The sequence below is a fragment of the Chiloscyllium plagiosum genome, unplaced genomic scaffold, assembly GCF_037043375.1.
Source record: "Chiloscyllium plagiosum isolate Xiang-an unplaced genomic scaffold, Cpla_swu_hap1 HiC_scaffold_26, whole genome shotgun sequence".
NCBI classification, from domain to species: Eukaryota; Metazoa; Chordata; class Chondrichthyes; order Orectolobiformes; family Hemiscylliidae; genus Chiloscyllium; species Chiloscyllium plagiosum.
In genome coordinates this window covers 20,164,043-20,187,669 of record NW_028270164.1, presented here as the reverse complement: position 1 = coordinate 20,187,669, position 23,627 = coordinate 20,164,043, and the positions used below count along the sequence as shown (strand labels likewise).

The 23,627-nt window shown below is 40.8% G+C and overlaps 1 protein-coding gene across 3 annotated transcripts in view; it reads right to left on the bottom strand.

Annotated features, from left to right (window-relative positions):
- Window positions 1-6,082: 6,082 nt before the first annotated feature.
- Window positions 6,083-23,627, bottom strand: part of LOC122563144 (TBC1 domain family member 30-like) — an 82,948-nt gene continuing 65,403 nt past the window's right edge. For all 3 annotated transcript variants that reach the window (XM_087973542.1, XM_087973544.1, XM_087973543.1), the window contains 5 exons: window positions 19,428-19,525; window positions 19,211-19,332; window positions 16,046-16,240; window positions 12,519-13,257; window positions 6,083-8,653 (listed from right to left, as the gene is read on the bottom strand). In XM_087973542.1, the coding sequence (XP_087829668.1) occupies window positions 12,545-13,257; window positions 16,046-16,240; window positions 19,211-19,332; window positions 19,428-19,525 (1,128 nt within the window). In that variant the 3' untranslated portion in view covers window positions 6,083-8,653; window positions 12,519-12,544. The remainder of the gene's footprint in view (window positions 8,654-12,518; window positions 13,258-16,045; window positions 16,241-19,210; window positions 19,333-19,427; window positions 19,526-23,627) is intronic.

The following is a 23,627-nucleotide window of genomic DNA, read 5'->3' as shown; positions in this document are numbered from 1 at the left end:
GATAGGTTCCCCGTCTTGTCTTCTGTATGTCCAGCAGGTTGGCTATTGTTTCTCTGGCTAGGGTTTTGTCGATAGAGGTGAACAGTGCTGTTACATCGAATGACAAGCAACATGAGTTCGACTGGGACAACACTACTATTATAGGACAAGCCAAACAGAGAACAGCCAGGGAATTCCTAGAGGCATGGCACTCATCCACAGATTCAATCAATAAGCACATCGACCTGGACCCAATATACCGGCCACTGCAGCGGACAGCTGGAACTGACAACCGGAAGCGGCAGATACAAATCACTATAAATGCCAGAGGAAACATCATAGAAGTGCTTCACAGGAAGCTCCCAAACACTGAGGATGTCATCTAGGGGACAAAAACGTCTGCAACACAAATTCCCAGCTCAGCGAACAGAACCACAACAACGAGCACCCGAGCTACAAATCTTCTCACAAACTTTGAACAAGGTTACATCTCATGGAATACAGGGAGAATTGGCCATTTGGATATAAAACTGGCTCAACTTTATCAAATGCCTTACTGAAGTCCAGATACACCATGTCAACCACCTTGCGTTTATCCACCAATTTTGTCACCTTCTTGAAGATGACCACATCTCTCTGGCAAGTAGGACTTAAAAAAGGACCTACTGGCCTGGAGACAAGGACAGTACCACTGCACCACAATAATCCTCTATGACAAATTTTCACATCTTTTTGCCTTTTGTAACTAAATACAAAGCTTTTAGTTAGGCTTGAGGAACTTCATTAGTTCATTGTCAAGACCATTGGTAAACTTAATAGGGTGTGACAATGAAACTTCTGGTCCCAATTAAATGCAAATAAATTTAGAATGAACTAAATTTAAAACTAACCCTAAAGTCAAACTAAATTTCTCCAATGAATAATCCAGATATAATTTCATTTGGAGGTGCATTTACTGACTTTAAGAAGGGTTAGTTTGGGAACGGGGTCAGGAGGGAGTGGGAAGCAAACACTGTGTGTCTCTGATAGTAACGAGGCAACAGAGAAGAAAGGCACATTCAGCAAGTAAATTCATAGGAAATCCCTGGTCTGTGAACATGTGCCATTTAGTTGGATGAGTCTGGAATTGGGGAGACAGGCCGCCTACTTGTGGAACGTTTCAGAGAACACCGCTGGGACACCCGGACCAACCAACCCAACCACCCCGTGGCTCAACACTTCAACTCCCCCTCCCACTCCACCAAGGACATGCAGGTCCTTGGACTCCTCTATCGCCAAACCATAGCAACACGACGGTTGGATGAAGAGCACCTCATCTTCCGCCTAGGAACCCTCCAACCACAAGGGATGAACTCAGATTTCTCCAGTTTCCTCATTTCCCCTCCCCCCACCTTGTCTCAGTCAAATCCCTCGAACTCAGCACCGCCTTCCTAACCTGCAATCTTCTTCCTGACCTCTCCGACCCCACCCCCACTCCGGCCTATCACCCTCACCTTGACCTCCTTCCACCTATCGCATTTCCAGCGCCCCTCCCCCAAGCCCCTCCTCCCTACCTTTTATCTAAGCCTGCTGGACACACTTTCCTCATTCCTGAAGAAGGGTTCATGCCTGAAACGCCGATTCTCCTGCTCCTTGGATGCTGCCTGACCTGCTGCGCTTTTCCAGCAACACATTTTCAGCTCTGAGTCTGGAATAACACAACATAGAAAGAGGCCATTCAGCACATCATGTAAGTTGAAAGACCCACCCAATTAATGACAACCCTCTCAACCTCTTACAGCCCGACAAACACCTCCTTGGTGCAGAGATCTTTCCCAATCTGAGAAGGTCCAGTGAAGAAAAGTCAGTTAAATAGACAAGGCTCCATGGGGAGCCTTGTTGCACGCCTTACTGAAGTCCATATAGATCACATCTACCACTTTGCCCTCATCGAAAAGCTCAATCAAGTTTGTGAGACATAATTTCCCACACACAAAGCCATGTTGACTATCCCTAATCATTCTTTGCCTTTCCAAATACATGTACATCCTGCCCACCACTGGTGTCAGGCTCACTGATCTATAGTTCCCTTGCTTGTCCTTACCATCTTTGTTAAACAGTGGCACCACGTTAGCCAAACTCTAGTCTTTTGGCACCTCACCTGTGACTATCGATGATACAAATATCTCAGCAAGAGGCCCAGCAATCACTTCCCTAGCTTCCCACAGAGTTCTCTGAGACATCCTTGATCATGCCACCAGGGGATCAATGCATCATTCTGATTTTTTGCTGCTGGCCACCGAAATATCCATCTGTACCTCGGACTAGAGAGTCCCCTAACACAATCGATCTCTTGGAACCCAACGCACCCCTCATTGCATTAGAGCCAGTCTCAATACCAGAAACTTGGCTGTTTGTGCTACATTCCCCTGATAATCCATCACCCTCTACATTTTCCAAAACAGCATACTTGTTTGGAATGGGGATAGCCGCTGAAGACTCCTGCACTACTTGCCTACCTTTCTTACTTTCCTGGAGTTAACCCATCTATGTAACTGTATCTGCAACTTTCCCCCTTACTATAACTGCCATCCATCACATCCCCTTACTCTTGCAAATTTCTCATTGCCTCTGTCTCTCCAACCGATCCATTTGATCTGATAGGATTCGCAACCAACTGCATTTATTGCAGATATAGACAATAGACAATAGGTGCAGGAGTAGGCCATTCTGCCCTTCGAGCCTGCACCACTATTCAATATGATCATGGCTGATCATCCTTAATCAGAATCCTCAGTATATTCCTCAGTGACCCATAAACTCTCCCTAAATTCCCACATCCGACAAGAAGAGCATATCACTCTACTAAAGGCCATTTTTGCTTCTTTCAATCTACAGACCCTGAAATAGCACCGTCTTATTTCTCTACAAAACACTGCTACAGGTTAAATTAATACTTATGGCTTATATTTTAAGTTTAATCAAGAGACATATTTCAATAAAACATATAATCAGGAAAGAACCTACTCTACACACTACTGCGCTTACAGTAAGGCCTCGCTTAAAATATCCACTGATCTGTTTCTGTGCTGTGACTTTTCCCAAACAGGTTCCTCCAAGATCAGTTGTGAATTTTACTGTTTGTTATTTTTCCAAATGCACTCTGATTAGATTAGATTACTTACAGTGTGCATAATACTGGGCTAATGGTAAAATTCTTGGCAGTGTAGATGAACAGAAAGATCTTGGTGTTCAGGTGCATAAATCGCTGCAAGTTGCCAACCAGATTGATAGGATTGTTAAGAAGGCAAATGGTGTGTTGACGTGTATTGGTAGGGAGATTGAGTTTCAGAGCCACGAGGTCATGGTTCAGCTGTATAAGACACTGGTAAGGCTGCACCTGAGGTATTGCATGCAGTTCTGGTCACCGCATTATAGGAAGCTTTGGAAAGGGTTCAGAGGAGGTTTACTAGGATGTTGCCTGGTATGGAAGGAAGGTCTTATGAGGAAAGGCTGAGTGAAATAAGGTTGTTTTCGTTGGATAGAAGAAGGTTTAGAAGCGATTTAATGGAGACGTATAAGATAATCAGAAGGTTAGATAGGGTGGACAGTGAGAGCCTTTTTCCTCAGATGGTGAAGGCCATCTTGATAGATTTAGGACAGATATCAAGGGGTAGTTTCTTTACTCAGAGTAGTAGGGGTGTGGAACGGCCTGCCTGCAACCATAGTAGACTAGCTGACGTTAAGGGCATTTAAATGGGCATTAGACATGCGTGTGGATAATAACGGAATAGTATAGGTTAGATGTGCATCAGATTGTTTTTGCAGGTCGGCGCAATATCCAGGGCTGAAGGCCCTGTACTACGCTGTCATGTTCTATGTTCTAACATGTTTTGCTAAGGCGGCAGAATCCAAGGCTAGAAGGCACAGGTTTAAGGTGAGAGGGGAAAGATTTAAGAGTGATATGTGTATGGAATGAGCTGCCAGAGGAAGTGTTGGAAGCAGGTACAATTACAACATGTAAAAGTATGAGTATGTGAATAGGAAGACTTTCGAGGGATATGGGCCAAATACTGGCAAATGGGACTAGGTCAGATTGGGATGTCTGGTCGGCATGCGTGAGTTGGGCTTGAAAGGTCTGCTCCATGCTGTATGACTCATTTTCCTATTGTCATGTCCCAAATTATTGAACTTTTAAATATGACATTTTGTATTTCTTTCAAAAATAAAGGCTAAGGATATAAATTCATTGGCTGTCCAGAATGTTCTTGTGTGGATTATCACAAGGAATTCTGGGATATTGCATCTTAAGAATGTTGAGGGAATTTTAGGCAGCATCACTTCAAATGGAGAGATGCCATTCAAAAACAAAGTGAACTGATCTCCCTTGGCAACAGGGGTAAATAGAGGCTGATTATCCCTTCTCAGCAGAAAACCATCTCCTGTGAGTTGTGTCCAGACTGCAGACATATTAGTTGAATGATAGTTGTGTGTGAAAGATATACCCTTATCTTCACAAAATACTCAAGTAATGGGGTTAAAAACCAAATGCAACTCCTGTTCTCTGCTAGCTAGCATGTGGCTTGAGTTTCATTGTGTTTGAGTGCTAAGAATGAACACAGTCAGAATGTCCATTGCTTTATTTATAGCTTTTTCTCTATTGCGCATTAAACTTTTGTTCTGCTCTGAAAGAACAACGAGGCCTCGTCTGAACATGTTCAGTAGATGACTACCAGTATGATCACTAACTGCAAAAATTGAGCTTATGATTTATCAGGCCAGGTTTTGTTCTGGGATTTGACTTGCCAGTATCACCATCAGCTATGATTGTAACAATTGCCTTTTCAATTGGTAATGTATCTAAGTAAGAACATGGCTATAAATCTGCTATTGGCATTTCAGGAAACATCTTACAGAAAGAATTTATCAACTTAGGAAGGAGGGGAAATCTATTCTAATAAAGTTTTACCTGTTTCAACATTTTAAAAAAAGTTGGCAATGGAGAACAGATTTAAATATGGAAATATCAGATAGAAAAGAATAACCATATTGCGGTCTAATGGAAAAAGTTGTAACTTATTCAGTGATCCTCCAGAAATTACATTTCTACATCAAACACATTTTTTTTATTTTTGAAAACAGTTGGATTACAACTGACAAGCCATGTACATATAAAGCAGTGAATGTGATTTGTCTGCTGAATTAAACAAGCAACAGTTCAGTAAAACACTCTGTATTACCAAGTGACACTATTCTTATGACAATGTCTAATAAGATTAACTGAATTTTAATGTCAATATGACATGCTGTTTTATTTGATCGACATTGGGGAGTAATAAGCTATTTCTTCAGGTGGGAAACTCACTGGATTAGGTGAAACATGGATTTTATACCCTATTCAATGTTACTTTTTGACTTCAATGTGAAGTTGTGTGGGGTGTAAAACCAGCATTGCACCCAATCCTGTCAGTTTCCTAACTGGTGAGATTGGTTAAAATCATCCCCATTGTGCAGTTTCACAAAATCCCTTCAATATTCCAGACAGTCTGACAAATCAAATGCACAGACCATTCACATCCTTTAAAGTCATTTTAACAAGAGCTTGAAATTTCCCTGCACTCAAATTGTATGATATTACCTGGCTGTTATTTGTAACTTGAGAAGATTCCTACTGAGCAGTTCAGCTTTCTCAAACATGGCACACAGCTGTATATCACCTTCAAATTCTTCTTAACACCAATTAACTCAGATTCAATTAGCAGAACAAGGAAGCAGAAAGGACAGTTCTCCTCCATTATGAGGACAGCCACTTACCTAAATGATATGCCCTGTCTCCTGGCTTGCACTCTGAATCTCTTAAAAAATTGTTTTCTTTAAAAAGGAATGCCCTCACAAGTACGTTCTAACAACTGATTTAACGCAACATTTTGGATTTCCTATTTGTGGTTGGCATGGAGAGATACATTTCTGTTCATTAGTATGTATGTTGTGGTTCTGTTCGCCGAGCTGGGAATTTGTGTTGCAGATGTTTCGTCCCCTGTCTAGGTGACATCCTCAGTGCTTGGAAGCCTCTTGTGAAGTGCTTCTGTGATGTTTCCTCTGGCATTTGTAGTGGTTTGAATCTGCCGCTTCTGGTTGTCAGTTCTAGCTGTCCGCTGGATTCAAACCACTACAAATGCCGGAGGAAACATCACAGAAGTGCTTCACAGGAGGCTCCCATGCACTGAGGATGCCACCTAGACAGGGGACGAAACGTCTGCAACACAAATTCCCAGCTCGGTGAACAGAACCACAACAACGAGCAGCCGAGCTACAAATCTTCTCACAAACTTTGAATTAGTATGTATCTTCATTCAATATTCTAAGTTGGTTATGGTCCATATTTATGGATGATTTTTCATGCATTAATTCAAATTCTTTCAGACAATAAGTCATTTTTCATTTAAGTTATTTAGTTTGGGGCCTTTCTTCCCACTGCCTACCTTCTCAAGAAGCACTGTTATCTATTTCTCTGTGGCAAAACCTGGATCAACAAATCAAATGATATAGTAGTTTTCTGTATTATCTTCCACTTGAATTCTCAATTATCTATACTATTGGCTTCCTAGAAGTGAATCACATCTCTTAGATTTCACATTTTGCCTTTCATTTTGCTTTGAGATTTTAATCCTTGTCCTTGGTTTTCCTATATGAACTTCTGTTTTGTATTCTAATGCTTATTTTTAATACTATTATGCTTCCTTCTCAGATAGCTGTTGTAAATGGTATGAAATACTTATTTCTTGTTTCTGTAATTACCTTCTACTTCCTAGAATTGAACATTTTGATGGTAGTTGAATTGGGAAAGTCAAAGTTTCTGGAATGCAGATGAAAAATGACTCTTGAATCACTGATGTAAAGATTAGCAATATTAGAAAATGGAAGACATGTTTTGTGGTAGTATTAAATAGGTATTGGTCAACAATAGCACAAGACAGAAACAATTTAATGCTCCCCTCACAATGGACTAACACTGTGCTGCAGTCCAGAGATTAGGAAAGCAGTTAAGAACATAGTGTTTCTCTTTGAAATGAATTTTGACAAAATCTTTGCATTAGATTCATATCTAATGGTAATGGGGCTAAGGTTACCCAGAATCAGTTTGCGAGGGACTGTAAACACCTATTCAACAGAAGAAGTGTTCATGTGTATTGAGTTGAGTTTCAAACCAATGTCTCAAAACAAAGATGCACTGTTCTACAAGGTGTTGGCACCCACCTCTACAATGCATTCATTCCTGGTCAATATATATATGGCTTTAGTTTGCTTAACACTTCCACAAGAATTAAAGCAACATTTGGCAATACGATACATCACGACTAGATCTGCAAGACTTAGCAGATTAATGTGTTTCATTTATTTACAAACCAGTAAAACATTCAAGTATTTCCTAACACCTAGATTTAAATTGTATTTAATCCCTTCTCTCTTAAATTGGCACTTCCATCATGAAAGCAATAGTTACTTGCAAAGTACTAGCTTGTGGGATTTTGCTGTTAAGTTCTGAATTTTCAATGGAAAATCAAAACCAGTTGATCTACATGATCTAATTGCTATTTGATGCCAGTAGTTATTTGTGTTGGAAATAGCAATTGGCTATTGTCTTTCTGAGTAAGCTTGAAGTATTCCAGGCATAATTGACACAGGATCTCTTCTACTGCATGCACCAATATTTAAAAGTGGCATCAATTCGAAAAATTACATATTTCACGTAGGAAGCATGCACCTCTTAACAGTCGTGAGTTTTATTAAACTTTTTGAGCACCGAATGTTGTGAGACCTTCAAAATTTGTATGACTTTCAAAATAACCATTTCTGTTGCCACAACTTTAAAAATATAAATCTGATTCCAAATGTTTAAGTAGAACTCTGGATCTTTATAAAGCTATGGAATATTTTTACATCTGCAGTATTTGCTGTTCTATTGTTTGATACACCAGTTAACATTTGAAAGTAAATTGCAATAATGGATAGGTTTAATAACACTGCAATGAAGAGTAAATTAACAAACCACAGATCCTAATGGGAATTCCTAACTCAGCCTGATCTGGAATTCATACAGCACACATTCTGTCAATTGAAAAGCATGCTGTAGCATACTCTCTCCAAGGATTTAACTGCAGTATTCTGACGTTAGGTTACATTTCTTGCAACAGACTCGAATATCAGAAAATGTGTACTGCCAGTAAGATAATACTGGACTCTAAAAAGTATGCTTATTTTACACAAAACAGTAGTGTTTCCATGTACAATATGTCTACAAATGCTACAGCCATATGTCTGGTCTGTCCCAGGCTGGGTACCTCACAGTAGTCCCTCTATCAAAGTTGAGATATTTATGATACACTGCTCTTTCCCTAAGTCTGAGTCTCTTGTAGCAGCTGTTGTCTCTCTTTTGACTGATCACTTGCAGCAATGCATCTTTAGTAGCAGATGCACCCTGCAGCAATGTCGTGCTTATACTTCGGCGACTCATCCGTGCAGCTGCTCCAGATCCAGATGGTGGTGGCAGTTCCTCCATGCACCAGATGGCTCTTCACTTCTCAGCCAGCACCCACCGAAAGGGTAACATTCACACAAAACCCAGTTGACCTCTCTGCTATGAGAACCCTGAGACTGGGCTCTGGTCCATACTGAACAGTCTTCCATTAGAAACCTGTGCAAGTACAAAACAAACAGTTTTGTTTTTAAAATTGTCAAAGAGTAAAACGGGAAAATATAAAGAAGAAAACTGTACAAGTCACAAAATCAACCAGTAATCAGTACTTTTCCATTGGACAGATCAGTGGTAATAAAAATATAGTGACTGAACTTCTAAGACGAAAATTGCTTTTATTTTTATGCTGAATGATACAATGCAGGAATGGATATAAAAGTTACCATGGATAATACTGTGCTGACAAAACTTGCCAAGGATACTACAGCTAAAGGGTCTTTCCATCATCTACTTTTAATATGGATTCCTAATCTCTAAAATTGGTTACACAAAAGGACTGCAGAGACTGCACTCTGCTGGATTCTGATGAAAGGTCAATGACCCAAAATGTTAACTTCTTACCTTTCTCCACTGGTACTGCCTGTCCTGCTGAGGATTCCTAGTATTTTCTGCTTTTATTGCTATAGAAACAATATTGAGCTCTTGAACTATTAGGTTAATTGTTCTTAAAAACCAAAAAAACAAAGTATTTCATCAAAGTGACTTCTGTGTTTTTAGTAGCTAAAGCAAGACTTTGTAACACCTAGAATACTATTCAGAATAATAGAAATTTTCTGACAAATATACCTCTTCCCAGACTATGCACTGTTTTGCCTGTACAACATTACAAATTATGTGTACAATGTCGCAAACTGCAATGGTTGCTGTTAAGTTGATATAAGTATGTTGACATGAGAAAATATCAATTACATTTATCTTGGTGTGCAGAAATATACAACACAGGCTTGTGATAGCAAATTAAAGCACACTGTACGTGTATTAAGATTTGGCTAACAGATAGAAAACAGAAAGGAGAGAAAAATGGGTCATTCTCACATTGGCATGCTGTCCCTAGTGGGGTACTACAAGGACTAGTACTTGGACCCCATTATTAATGATGGCTCGGTATGGTGGCTCAGTGGTTAGCTGCCCCACAGCGCCAAGGACCCAGGTTCAATTCCAGCCTCGGACAACTGTTTGCATGGAGTTTGCACATTTTTCCTGTGTCCAAATATGTGCAGGCTAGATGGCTGCATGGGAAATGTGGAGTTTATAGGGATAGGGTGGGTCTGGGTGGTATGCTTCCCAGAGGGTCAGTATAGACTCCATCCATTGGGCGAATGGCCTGTTTTCATGCTATTGGGATTCTATTATTCTTTGACAAATATCAATGATAAAATAATATGGGGATCAAATGAAATATTTCCAAATTTGCAGATCATACAAAACTAAGCAGGAACATGTGATGCAAGGAAGATGTAAAGGAAGCTTGTGAGCAGGCAAGAACATGGCAGATGGAATATAATGTGAAAGACATGAGGTTACCTACTTTAGTAGGAAGAATAGATGTGCAGAATGTTTCTTAAATGGAGAAAGGTTGAAAAGTGCATAAGTGCAAAGGCACCTGGGTGACCTTGGCAATAAATTAATGAAGACTAACATGTAGTTGCAGCTAGCTCTTAGGAAGACCAATGCAACATTAGCCTTTATCACAAGTCTTGCTTCAATTGTGTAAAAACTTGGTTGGACCAACACCTGAAGTACTGTGTGCAGTTCTGGATCCTTCTCTCAAGAAAGATATTATTGCCGTAGATGGAGACCAACAAAGAATCACCAGGTCTGTTCCTGGGATAGTAGATCTGTCCTATGAAGGGAGACTAGGCAAACTAGGCCTGTATTCGCTAGAGTTATGAAAAATGAGAGGTGATCTCTTTGAAACCTATAAAATACTTAAAGAGATAGACAGGGTAGATCCAGGTAAGATGTTTCTCCTGGAACCAGGAGGCACAATTAAAAATAATGAGGATGCCACTTAGGACTAAGTAGAGGAGAAATTTGTTTACTTTGAGAGCTGTGGAAGCTCAGTCTTTGAGTATATTTAAAGTCAATATGGATTTCTGATTACCAATAATGTAAAACTCACTGACGTGTTCTATCAGCCGTGATCATATTAAATGCTGGAGCAGATTTGACAGGCTGAATGGCCTACTCCTGTTCCTATGTACTAATAATGTGTAATTATTAAAAGGGAAATGCTAAGTTTTAAAATGCCCAAGGTTCTGAGGTAGAAATCATACCAAGTACAATGAGAAGGTAGCCAAATGGTTATTACTTTAAATACCTATTCCTAAGATATGTAATGAGTACATATCTTAGGAATATGTCTCAATCTGAATTATTAGTGGATCGAGCTTTTATCACAATACATTGGATTGGATTATCAAATTCCCATTGCACCTAAGCGGAAAAAAAATGTATTCATTTCAAATTGTTTTTGTTCTTCCCAGATATTTGTGGTTAGTTATAAAATTTTAGGGCAAGTCAGCTGCAATCAAAGAAGATGCTGCAATTACTCCAAGCTCCAACAGAAAGTGATCTTTCTGTTCTCACCATATTTCAGAAATATTTTGTTAATATTCACTTATTTGCAAGGTTCATATATTCCAACTGTTGCAAGTTTATCGCAAGTGACCTGATCTTCCAGTCAAATACAGTCTTGGGCACAATTTCATGAGGATTCCGAAAGTTTGGGATTGTTAACGTGCATGTGCAAGACTGGACAGCTGACTGCAGAGTAAATCAGACATGCGACCTGCATGTTAGCTTGGCAAGCCTGAAGGTGCCTTGTACATAAGAATGAAGTAGTCGTCAATATTTTCACATTACTCATGATGTCTGAAATAGCCAGTTTCTTTTCAATAACTGACATAATTGCTTTCCTCTGTAATGAATGTTCACTGATATAACGAGCTTCAAAACTGTGTGTTCCTGTGACTTCATTAGCAGACTGCTAAGTTTAGAGACAAACAAGTACTTATCCTACTTTTCCATGAAAAAAAGGAACAAGGAGAATAATAAACAAAACAGCGAGAGTAGGTAAAGTCTGTCAGGTTGTACTTCCCAGGAAATAGTGAGGGCTGCAGATGCTGGAGATCAGGGTCGAAAAGTATGGTGCTGGAAAAGGTCAGGCAGCATCCGAGGAGCAGGAGATTCAATGTTTTGAGCATGAGCTCTTCATAAGGAATGAGGGGGTGGCCCAAGGGGGCTGAGAGATAAATGAGGGGTTGGGGATGGTATCTGGGAATGCGATAGGTAGATGAAGGTGGGGGTGATGGTGATAGGTTGGACAGGAGGATGGAGCGGATAGAGGGGTATGTTGTTTAAAATAGGAAGGCATTAGAGGATTTTATGACTGGTATTGTTCATTTAACTTATGAAAGTTCAGCATTTTTATGTTAGTGGTATCAGATTGTTTTCTTAGATTTGAGGTTTTATTTGGTTGTGTGAAAAGTTAACATTTTTCCTTTTAAATGGCAAACTTTTGATATAAAAAATATTTTAACATACAATTTTTTAAAACAGTGGGTTTTTATAACTAACTGATAACATTGTTAGAAGTTTAAAATTAATATTACAAGCTTTGACGTTAATCATGAAACTAGTTTTGATTGAAGAATCACATTGTTATCAATATTAGACACGTTTGTGATATTGTGGCAATTACATATAGTGTGTAATTCTTAAAGGCTCCCAAAGCAAAGACGTAAGCATTGCATTCAGATTAGAGGTTTCTAAAGGGCACACATATTAACTATCCACAAAACTATCCACAAAGTAATAGATGATTCTGCGAAATGGGATTTTAAACTCATACTAGTCATTAAAATCGAGTGGTTTCTGACAAATTATTCAACTTGTGCTAAACTATTTGTGCAAATTAAGCATCACAATACTTCACATTTAGTAACAAGCTTGTTGTCCAATAGACTAGATGAAATAGGCTAAAATTATTGTCCTTTCCCTTTTACCCATGCCCTCTCCTCACCAAGGCAGTAGCATTTCTTTTCTTAATCATTTATTGAATGGCGATATCTGGATGTTGCTGCAAGATCCATATAAACCTAAATTTTGTGTTCTAAGAGAGTTTCCAGAGAGGTGAACAAGTGGAGTACTGTCTGTGGTATTCGCTTTGGTAATAGACTGAGCTGTGAAATTCTTTGCTCTGAACCGATCCTTTCTCAAATCCACACAACCATCATGGACCCCGAGCTGGTTGCTGGATTCTGCTGCAAATAAAGAATGGTTTGGCTCCCCTATCTGAAGTGTCTTGAGTAAATTTTCAACCTTGGCCAAATTGTCAACTTCCCTTTTGCACAATTGAATGGCCAATTGTTCACCATAATTCATTCTGGCTTCACAGTGTAACTGAGAACCTTTCCTGTTCTCTTCCATTATTCTATGGACTGGATCATCAACTTTGACAACTTCTGCCTTGGTGCTATCTGTCTGGTCTTCCAGCAGGCCTACTGTATCACTGCAGCCTGACTTAACCTTCAGATTCCTGGTCAAGACGTTCCGGGGGACTCTGTTTTGAGAACACCAAGGGACAGTTATCTTATTTTTCTGTTGTTTCTGTATGGGCTGAGGTGTCCTGGGATTTGGGGTGTGGTGAACTCGGTTACTTTTGCTGCTGTTCTTTAATGTTTTTCCACCAAGGAATCGATTTATAACTTTAGACTTTTTGGAACGAAGTGGTGTCCCAGGAGAGCAAGATTCATTGTTACCTGCAAAAACAGAGAAGTATTTTATACGTTACTCGTTGCTCTTTCAGGTGCAATTTATAATTTGATTTTTCAACTCATTCTTTCTAGGTGAAATACACATAATCTTTACAAGTCTAAAATAAATTAAAAGGATTAGTTGGATTGAACTCATGATGACACAGAGGAGCGGCAGGTGACATTAACATCAGGATGGGCCAAATGCCCTTGTTTCCAAGCTGCATATTTTATGAGCTACCAAGTGTTACTAGTCACTAGCTATTATCTGAGATTATGGTGTCATCTTTCATGGGATGTGGGTGTTGCTACCTGTCCCCAATCCCTAATGTGGCTTTCTGGGTCATTCCAGGGGCAGTTGAGAGTCAATCACATTGCTGTGGACCTGGTGTCACTTGTCGGCCTGAAGGACATGAGTGAACTAGATGTGCTGTTGTGACAATTGATGGTGCTTTCATGGTCACCATTACCAAGGTTAGTTTTCAATTTCTGATTTTTCATTAACTGAATTTAAATTCCACATGTAAAATAGCTTGCTCTTGGAATTACTAGTCCAGTGATATTACGTTTTCATAACTGTGTTTTCGGTGCTGGATACTTCATATGGGTTCTGGTCAATTCTCTTAAAGTTGGATGATCCAGTAAGCGTTGGCTTTCACCTTTAAAGGCCAACAGGATACTTAGATCAAAAGCAGAAATTGCTGGCCTGGCAGCATCTGTGGACAGAAAGCAGAGTTAACACTTCTTCAGAATTGACTTGGACATGGACTTGTCTCCCCAGAGCTATGTCGACCTTCCACCACAGCACGACTAATGCACTCAAGGCACTCAGCATACCAGCTAGGCCAACATGTGGATGATCTGTTCCTCTTTTCATAAAGGGGATGAGGAGCATGGGCCATTATTATCAGAAGCAACTGGGGATAGTGAAGGAGTTGGACTTCAGGGTGAATTCCAGGAAAGTCAGGCCAAAGTAAACTTTCTGCGTTTCACCATCCAAGCGCTACACAGAGGAGGCAAGGAGGAAGACAGCACAGGAGGTAGCACTGCTGAAGCACATTATCAGGGCCAGATCTTCCCTGGAGCTCATAAGGTACAACCGTGATTTCATTGAGGGCTACGTCACCACAGCAATCTCTGTGCTCCAGCTCTTCCGAAAGGGACTCAGGCAAAACCTGAGGCAGTGTTCAGGCAGTGTTCAATCATCTCAAGAAGGACATCCAAATGGCACCAGCACTGTGAGTGATTAGTGAACAGGGGAGAATTATTTTCTTCAAAACAGTTTGCAGCAGAGATAGCATGGGTGCAGCATTGGTCCAGGAGGGGCATAGCAATCTAAGTTAAAAAACTGTGGTCCCACTAGTATGCCTCTGGATCATTACTCCAGGCCTCTGGGTTACTAGTCCAGTACAGTCATAGAGTCATAGAGATATATAGCACGGAAACAGACACTCCGGTCCAACCCCCTGTCCATGCCGACCAGATATCCCGATCCAAGCTAGTCCCAGCTGCCAGCACCTGGCCCATATCCCTCCAAACCCTTCCTATTCACAAATCCAACCAAATGACTTTTAAATGATGGAATTGTTCTAGCCTCCAGCACTTCCTCTGGCAGCTCATTCCATACACGTACCACCCTCTGTGTGAAGAAAGTTGCTCCTTAGGTCTCTTTTATATCTTTCCCCTCTCACCCTAAACCTATGCCCTCTAGTCCTCGAATCGCCCACCCCAGGGAAAAGACTTTGTCTATTTATCCTATCCATGCCGCTTATGATTTTGTAAACCTCTATAAGGTCACCCCTCAGCCTCCGACGCTCCAGGGAAAATAGCCCCAGCCTGTTCAGCCTCTCCCTATAGCTCAAATCCTCCAACGCTGGCAACATCCTTGTACATCTTTTCTGAACCCTTTCAAGTTTCACAACATCTTTCTGAAAGGAAGGAGACCAGAATTGCACGCAATATTCCAACAGTGGCCTAACCAATGTCCTGTACAGCCGCAACATGACCTCCCAACTCCTGTACTCAGTACTCTGACCAATAAAGGAAAGCATACCAAACACCTTCTTCACTATCCTATCTACGTGCAACTCCACTTTCAAGGAGCTATGAACCTGCACTCCAAGGTGTCTTTGTTCAGCAACACTCCCTAGGACCTTACCATTAAGTGTATAAGTCCTGCTAAGATTTGCTTTCCCAAAATGTAGCACCTTGCATTTATCTGAATTAAATTTAATCTGCCACTTCCCAGGCCATTGGTCCATCTATCAAATCCCACTGTAATCTGAGGTAACCTTCTTCACTGTCCATTTCACTGTCCAATTTTGGTGTAATCTGCAAACTTACTAACTATACCTCTTATGCTTATATCCAAGTCATTTATATAAATGACAAAAAGAAGTGGGCCTAGTATCGATCCTTGTGGCACTCCACTGGTCACAGGCCTCCAGTCTGAATAACAACCCTCCACCACCATCCTCTGTCTTCTACATTTGAGCCAGTTCTGTATCCAAAAGGCTAGTTCTTCCTGTATTCCATGAGATCTAACCTTGCTAACCAGTCTCCTACGGGGAACCTTGACGAATGCCTTACTGAAGTCCACATAGATCACATCTACTGCTCTGCCCTGATCAATCCTTTGTTACCTCTTCAAAAAACTCAATCAAGTTTGTGAGACACTGGTACTACTATGCCATTGTTTCAATCATATGGATTATATGGTTATTTTGTATCTTAGTTACATCTTTGAAATAACATTTTGTAAGCATTGATAGTTGCTAGGTATATAACACCTTACCATGTCTGGGAGTTAGGTACTGGTTTTGTTGCTGTCTCTTGGTCATTTTTGAGTACTGTTGCTTCAACACGGGTGTATGCGTTGCTGTGTACTCTGTGTTGTTTACTGCTATTTGAGGCTGTGATACACTCTCAGCAATTGTGGCTGGAACAGTCTTTCCCACATTACAGCTGCTTTTTCGCTTTTCATTTTGAGCTGGAAAAAGGCATAGGGCCAAAACACACAAAAATAATTGCCTTATTATTTTTCCCCTTGAACATACACAATTTTATTAAATTATCAGTATTGTAAAACATAAAATATTTGTATGTCAGACATTTGCACTTAGGACATGTCTGTCATTCCTCAAACTTAACAGTCCCGGCAAAGGGTGTTGATTCACACCAATCTAAATGTTTCCGTTGTTTCCTCCTGAGACACACTGTGGTACTTTGGATTGAATTGCCCAAAACCAGGTTATTGTCCAACAGGTTCATTTGGAAGTAACAGCAATCTAGGTTTGTTCAATACCTCATATCAGTTGTATGACATTTTGATCTTTTACTACAACTTCTGTGCCCTACGATCCTGTCCCACTAGCTACCTGACAAAGGAGCAGCGCTCCGAAAGCTTGTACTTCCAAATAAACCTGTTGGAATATAACCTGGTGTTGTGTGATTTTTAACTTGATTGAACTGGACATTCAAAAACCAAATCACTCAATATCACATATTCTCAAAGGTGTTAGACAATACAGGATGCTGAAATCAATATGAACACTCCCCCTTTACTTGCAAGGGATTTGGAACTTGAGCAAAATCAAATAGGGAGAAAACCACGTTTTCTGTCTGCTGTCGAAAATCAGCAAAGTCTGCACACAATTCCACCAGATAATGATCGAGCCAGCACTTCACTGGTCAATAAGCCAATCCTGAGTCAGCTGCAAGACAACAAGGGACCAACAGTCTTGAAAGCAGATGACTGCAACAGAGAGAAGAACCTGTTCTAACTGTAAGTTCACCTGAGAATCAACCTCCTAGACACTCCATTACAAGAAAACATTACTGCCTGCTAAGAATCCTTCACTTTATAGAATCCTTGCTTTAACTTGTCAGAGCAATCCAATAAGGCTGGCCTATGGGATTTGGGTGATGGTAAACTAGAAACTGTGATAATTAGGAAATGTAACAGCACATTACTTTCATGTGTATGTCCGACAGCGTGTGAAATAGTGTTAAATTTAGGGTAAATGTGTGAGAATAAATCACCTTTAGTTTAAAAGTTGCTGCTGCAATTATTTAATTGGAATATGCACACTTGGGTAGCTGGCAGGGTATTGGTAATGTCTCTGCACAAATGATCCAGAACCCAGGATGATGTTCTTGTAACATGGGTTCAAGTCCCACCATGACATATGGGAAATTTTGAATTTGCTTAAAAAAAATCTGGAATTAAAAGCTAGTCTCTGTCAACTATGTATTTACTTTCAAATGTCAAAAAAAACTCTGCTTCCCCTTGCCCTTTAGATAAAGTTGTCCTCACCCGGTCTGGTCCATATGTGACTCCAAACTCACAGCAATGTGGTTGATTCCTATCTGAACGTTGAAATACCAGGTAAGGCAACCAATTATACCAAATTGCTACAAGGTCTAAAGAAAGGAAAGAAACTAGATTGGCCACACAACATAGGTCTAGGCACCGGACACAGCAATGGCAAACTCAACCCTACAAAATCATTCTTACTAATGTCTAGGGGCGTGTGGCAAAATTGTGAGCGCTGTTCAATCAACAACTTGACATAGTCATAATCATGGAATCACAGCTTACACACAATGTCCAAGACAACACCAAAATCGTCCCTGGGTGTGTCCTGCCCCACGACAGGAAAGAATGATCAGATGTGGTGACACAATGCATTCCAGTCAGGATGGAGTTGCCTTAGGAGTCAACAACATTGACTCTGTTCTGCATGAAGTCCTGCAGCATCAAGCCAAACATCAAGAAGGAAAAGTCTTACTGGTTACCCTTACTGCTTCCCCTTGGCTAATTAATCAATACTTCTCCATGTTGAACACAAACTTGGAGGAAGCACTGAGAGTGGTAGGGGAAAGAATGTACTCTGGGTGGGGGCTTCAATGTCCATCATCAAGATGGGCTCAACAGCAACATGAATGGCCCAGCTGGCTGAGTCCTGAAAGTGACTGTATCAGTAGGACAGACATATCTGTGGCAGGCAGATTGGTGAACAGGAGATCAAGTATGGTTTTCCCTCTTTTTGGTTCCCTCAAAACCCTGCAGCAGACCCAGTACAGCAACAATGTTTGTCCAGCCCTTGTGGACAGCTTCACGTTAAGGGTATCCTCCTTCGTCTTGTGTGGTACTATCACTGTGCTAATTGGACAGACTTCAAACTGAACTAGCAACTTGAAATAGACATCCAAAAGGAGTTACAGGCTATCTGCAGCTGCAGAACTGTTCCATCACAAATCTCGCCTCATGGCTTGGCATATTCCCCACTTAAACATTACCACCAAACCAGCAGAAATCCTGGTTCAATGACAAGCGCAGGTGGACACGTCAGCAGCTGTACTAGGCATATCTAAAAGTGAGGTGTCAACCCGGTGAACCGACATCAGGCCACTTGTTTGCCAAACAGCAAAAGCAGGATGCAATAATTAGAGCTAACGGATCAACACAACAACAGGTCAGATCTAAGGTCTGCATTTCTGCCTCATCCAGCTGTAAATGGTGGCGGAAAATTAAACAACTCATTGGAGGAAGAGGCTCCTCTGCCAGATTAGTTGTTTATAGTCAACATTCTGATGCCTGATTTAACCCAGGGTCTCTTTCCTTTTAAGATGTTTCAGATTATTTCCCCCATCTCCCCAGTCTATTCTCAGCAATGGTATGTTTTCCACCAAACTCCAATCACTTATTATAAAATAAAATCAGTTCAATGTTTGATGCAACACTCTCACACTGCCTTGCTCAGGTAACTCAGTCTGAAAAAGCATTTCCAGAAATGCTGATAATAATGACCGTCCACTATGACACTAGATGTTCCCCATGGTTTACTTGATCTTTAATTCTGATATTCTGTGGTCTTCATTTCCCTTCTCTTATCCTCCTCAGACTTTCTCCGTATGATCACCTCAGTAACACCCCTGAAGAGTCCTGGTCTTTTACCTGTTTTCTGACAGTGTAATGGATTATGTGCCCGGGGGCAGCCCACTGCAGAAAGGAAAGTGTCAATTCCATGAATTTCATTTGATGCTTTTCCCTTGCACTGAGCTTCCTTCAACTGATGGCTTTAAGTAAAAACAAAAGAAGATCAAATCAAATTACTGCAGTGGAAGAACTTGAAATTAAGAAGTGTACACTTTTTAGCACATTGGAAAAATACCTTGAGGCATCGACCCTTGCTTGGAATGAGGAAGGACTGTACTTCTCTCTCAGTTCAACCACTTGTGGGAAGGGAAAAGTTTCCATTGAATACACAGCCTGCAAGATACATAACAATGCCATTACATGTATAAAACCACAAAATAATTCCAGTTTATGAATTCTAAGCATCGGGGTGGCTGTATCATTTGACTGGTGATGTCTCTGAACCAGCAAATAAAGTACATTTACAAAATCCTGTTGTTGCTATTTAAATGCAAGAGGGCCATGAGTTATTGTTGTAGAGTCATACAGCACAGAAACAGACCCTTCGGTCCAACTCGTCCATGCTGACCCAAGCTTAACTAATCCCTGTCAAAAAGAAGTCAGCACGACTGTAAAAGGCATTCATATGGGAAAAGCACTGGCTATAAAAATGTATTTTCATTTGATCAATGACAAAGTCAATCATTGTAGACTTTTTTTAGTGTTATCTTTAACGTTCACCAGAGGTATATCTGCATTTCCTGCAGACTGCCTGCTCTTTGGTGGCTTCCAAGTGATCAGGAATAACAGGAGCAACCTGAAGGATTGGTTTCCATATGGAAGCACACCATCTCCCATACCAAAAAGCAGGCTGTGGCTTTGGGATTGGAGTGTTCCCAGGTGTTCTTCACTCCCAACTCATTAAACTAAAACTGGGTGTTCCTCTATCCCAAGTCATTAATCTAAAACAAGTAATAAAATGATGTGACTGCAGCCTGATTTAAATGAAATGTAAAATATATAAATAGCAACATAAGTAAATGTATAATATAATTAAACAGCTAACTCAAAAGAATTAACCAGTTCTGAGGAAAGGTCACTCAACCCGAAACATTAACTCTGATTTCTCTTCACAGACGTTGCCAGAGCTTTTCCAGCAATTTTTATCTCAAAAGGGTTAATGACGGGAAATGCCAAGGCTGTGGCATGTTGGAGCTCCTAAACATCACTGTAATCCAGGACAATGTGACTGCATTTTTCTCTCTCTAACCTCTTGGATGCCATTTTCTCTCTCTCTTTAATGGCCTGATGCAGTGATTACTTGCTGTAAGAGTTTGAAGTTTAAGGTGCTTTGGCTCAGAGCTTATGAGCTGGAGGCTGAACAACAGGCACCACAAGCCATCAGGGAGGAGAAAAATTACCTGGACTTAAGTGGAAATGTGGAATTTGAAACTGAAACAGACCAGCCATGATCTTATCAAATGGTGGAATGTTTTCAAGCAGCCAAATGGTCTATTTCTGTTCCTGTTTCACATGTTTATATAAAGGGAACCTGGAGTCATTGTGGTTGGAATAGGTTGCTGTAATATTTCCACCCCTCTTGCAGTATCTTGACATTAGAAACTGTTCCTTAGCTAACCAAATCAGTCCACAGGCCTTTGCCAACATTGAACAAAAAAAAAAAAATCCAATTAACTGTGGATATTAGAAATCAGTAACAAAAACTGAAATTGCTGGGAAAACTCAGATGTGCAAAAAGGTCCCTGGATCTGAAACATTAACTCTGTTTTCTCTCCACACCTGCTGAGTTTTCACAGCAATTTCTGCCTTTGTCAATACTGTTCTTAAGAAGCTGGAAGGAGAGATTCCACCACCATTCCACCAGGTGCTGGAAGTTCCAGTACACATTTCCCTGTTTGAGACTTACCAACCAGACAACTATAAACAGGTGCATGATTAACAGGTTCAAATGTGCATGAGGACAAAATGTGCAAGTCCAGTTTGGTGTCTGCATTCACTTCCTCCATCGCCAATCTGGACAAATTGTTAGGGTTTGAGGTGATATCCAGCAGTTGTTCAAGAGGAATTTCCCTTATTCATATGGGTACATTCCAAGGGATCCAGGCTTTATGGCATCACCAAGATTGGGGACAGGATCAGTCAGGTCTCCAGGAGTCATGTGATCAGTGACACTTGTTGCTTTATTCCAGAGACATGTCCTCTCTGCACATTTTCCAGGGTGGCAGTAGGGCTCCCCACACTGGATGCACCCCGTGAATTTCCAAAACTCCAGGATCACTCCAGAATTCCTTACCGTTACCTGACTCCGCTTCACTGGGATCATCACACTGACACTTCAGGTTCTGCAACATTAATGATTGAGATGCCAGGCTCCACAGGATCCACCAGAAATTTGGCATCAAGAAATTCCCCTTCCTCTTCAGTGAACCCTTTCATGAGGTTTCCCCCCAAAGCCACTGGTTCAACAGTACGAATGTGGCCTCTGTGTCTTGCCTTGCTGATCCTATGGGGTCTAGGGCCCCACACATCCTGTATCTTATTCTGGTCTATGATTTTTGGAGGAATACTCTTGTGTTAAACTGAAGGTCAGTCCTGTCAGGCTTGCAATCAATCACTATTTTTCTCCCATTTTTCTCTGTCTGTCCACTTGGATGCCATTTGCTCCATCTCTCGCACTCTCTTTTTAATGGCCAGATGCAGTGATTACCTGCTGGGTGGAGTTGCAGGTAATTTGCTCCAAGTCATATCACAGTGAAATAAGAATATCACACAAAAATGCACATTTCCCTTTACTTAAATCATGCTCCCCACTTGGCAGCCCTTTAGCTGGTGCTGCTTGAACGAGACATAGATTTTCATTTTTTATTGATTCTAGATAAACTGTTGCTAACAACTTCAGCCACTCCCTGGAACTAGCTGACTGTGAAAGCAATTCAGGAAACAATTTACAGGTATTCAAGTGTGCTTGAAGCAAAATATCCAAATGATAGTACAGTTCTGCTGCCTCGTGAGTGAGTCCATTGCCTGAAGAATGTTTTGTGTGGGGTGCAGAACTGAGACCAACATTTGTATCATTTTCACCAGCGACCAAAAGGAACACTCCTGTTCTGTCTTGCCCACAATGAGATGGTTTGTAAACAGACAGCACAATTGATTTCTGTGAAATAATCAGGTCAACACTAATGTGAAAAATGTGATAGAGAGTTTTAGTGGTTCCAGTAGTCAGGACATAAATCTAATACTAGATTACCTTGAGTTTGGTTGGGTCCTGCCAGCATTGTGAAGTGTTGCAATGTGCCAGCAAGTCTGTACTTGACCTTAACTTAAGTAATTGCTTTGTTTCCAGCAACATATTCAAAACTGTCAGAGTCATATATAATACTGATATTATGTGGGACAGTCAGTCACTGTTAATTAGATATAATTCAATTGTAATGGGGTTTGAAAATCCTACTTTCCATCACAAGAGGCATGTTTTCATACAAATGATTTCTGAGGAAAATTAACTTAATGCTTTCCATAATGAAAATATCAATAATCATGGTTTCTTCCCTTCGGAGGCAGCCCAATCAAAGTGACTCAGTAGCACCACCAGGAATGCAAGCCAATGCTGGAACTGCTGTAGTCATAGTCAAGACACCATTGAGGAAGCCTGGACATTGGAGTTTAGTGGGGTCAGCATTTGCCAAGACCAACTGTCTGAACCCTGGCAAGTGTGGGAACTCATGTGGGTAGAGGGCGTCTCTGAAAGGGGCTGTTCCTTGCCACTAGTGACTCCTCCATGGACCATAACATGCCCCCATTCAGAAGGGAACCCTGCTCCAAGCTCAGAAGGAAGTTGCGAGGTTTTCCTGGGCTGCCTTTCCAGGCGGTGGATAGCTGCTATGACAATCAGTGGTCAATCACATCAGGGGCAAAAGGTGAAGTTTGGCAAAAGGCAAACCCCTTTCATTACTTTTCAGGTCATTATCCCACAAAATGGGTTAGAACCCTGCATCAGTCTGTCGTTTCACTTTCCCTGATTTAAACATGGCAGCCAAGAGCCTCCTTAGCACACAATCTGCTGAGAAATGAAATTGCTGCCACTAACACATGTGGCTAATGGGTTCTCCTCAGTCAACACCAGGGACAGTGGCACAAATATACTTTTAAATGTTCACATTCACTTTGTGTTTCTTCCTTTACTGAAAGTGTGTAATGTCATGAATTGGGCTCACAGTGTAAGTCAGGAATAATACAGAAGAATTTTTATTCCTCAATGGGATTTTTAAAATGACTTTACTCTTGTACAATGCTGATTTGGCAAACTGTTTGAAGCCTTGTATTCTCCAGGTTGTGAATCCTAGATTACCTGGTTGAAGCCCCTGGAATAATGTTGAATTCACTGTCTTCTGAAATAGACATGTATCAGAAACAAAAATACAAGTTGCTGGAA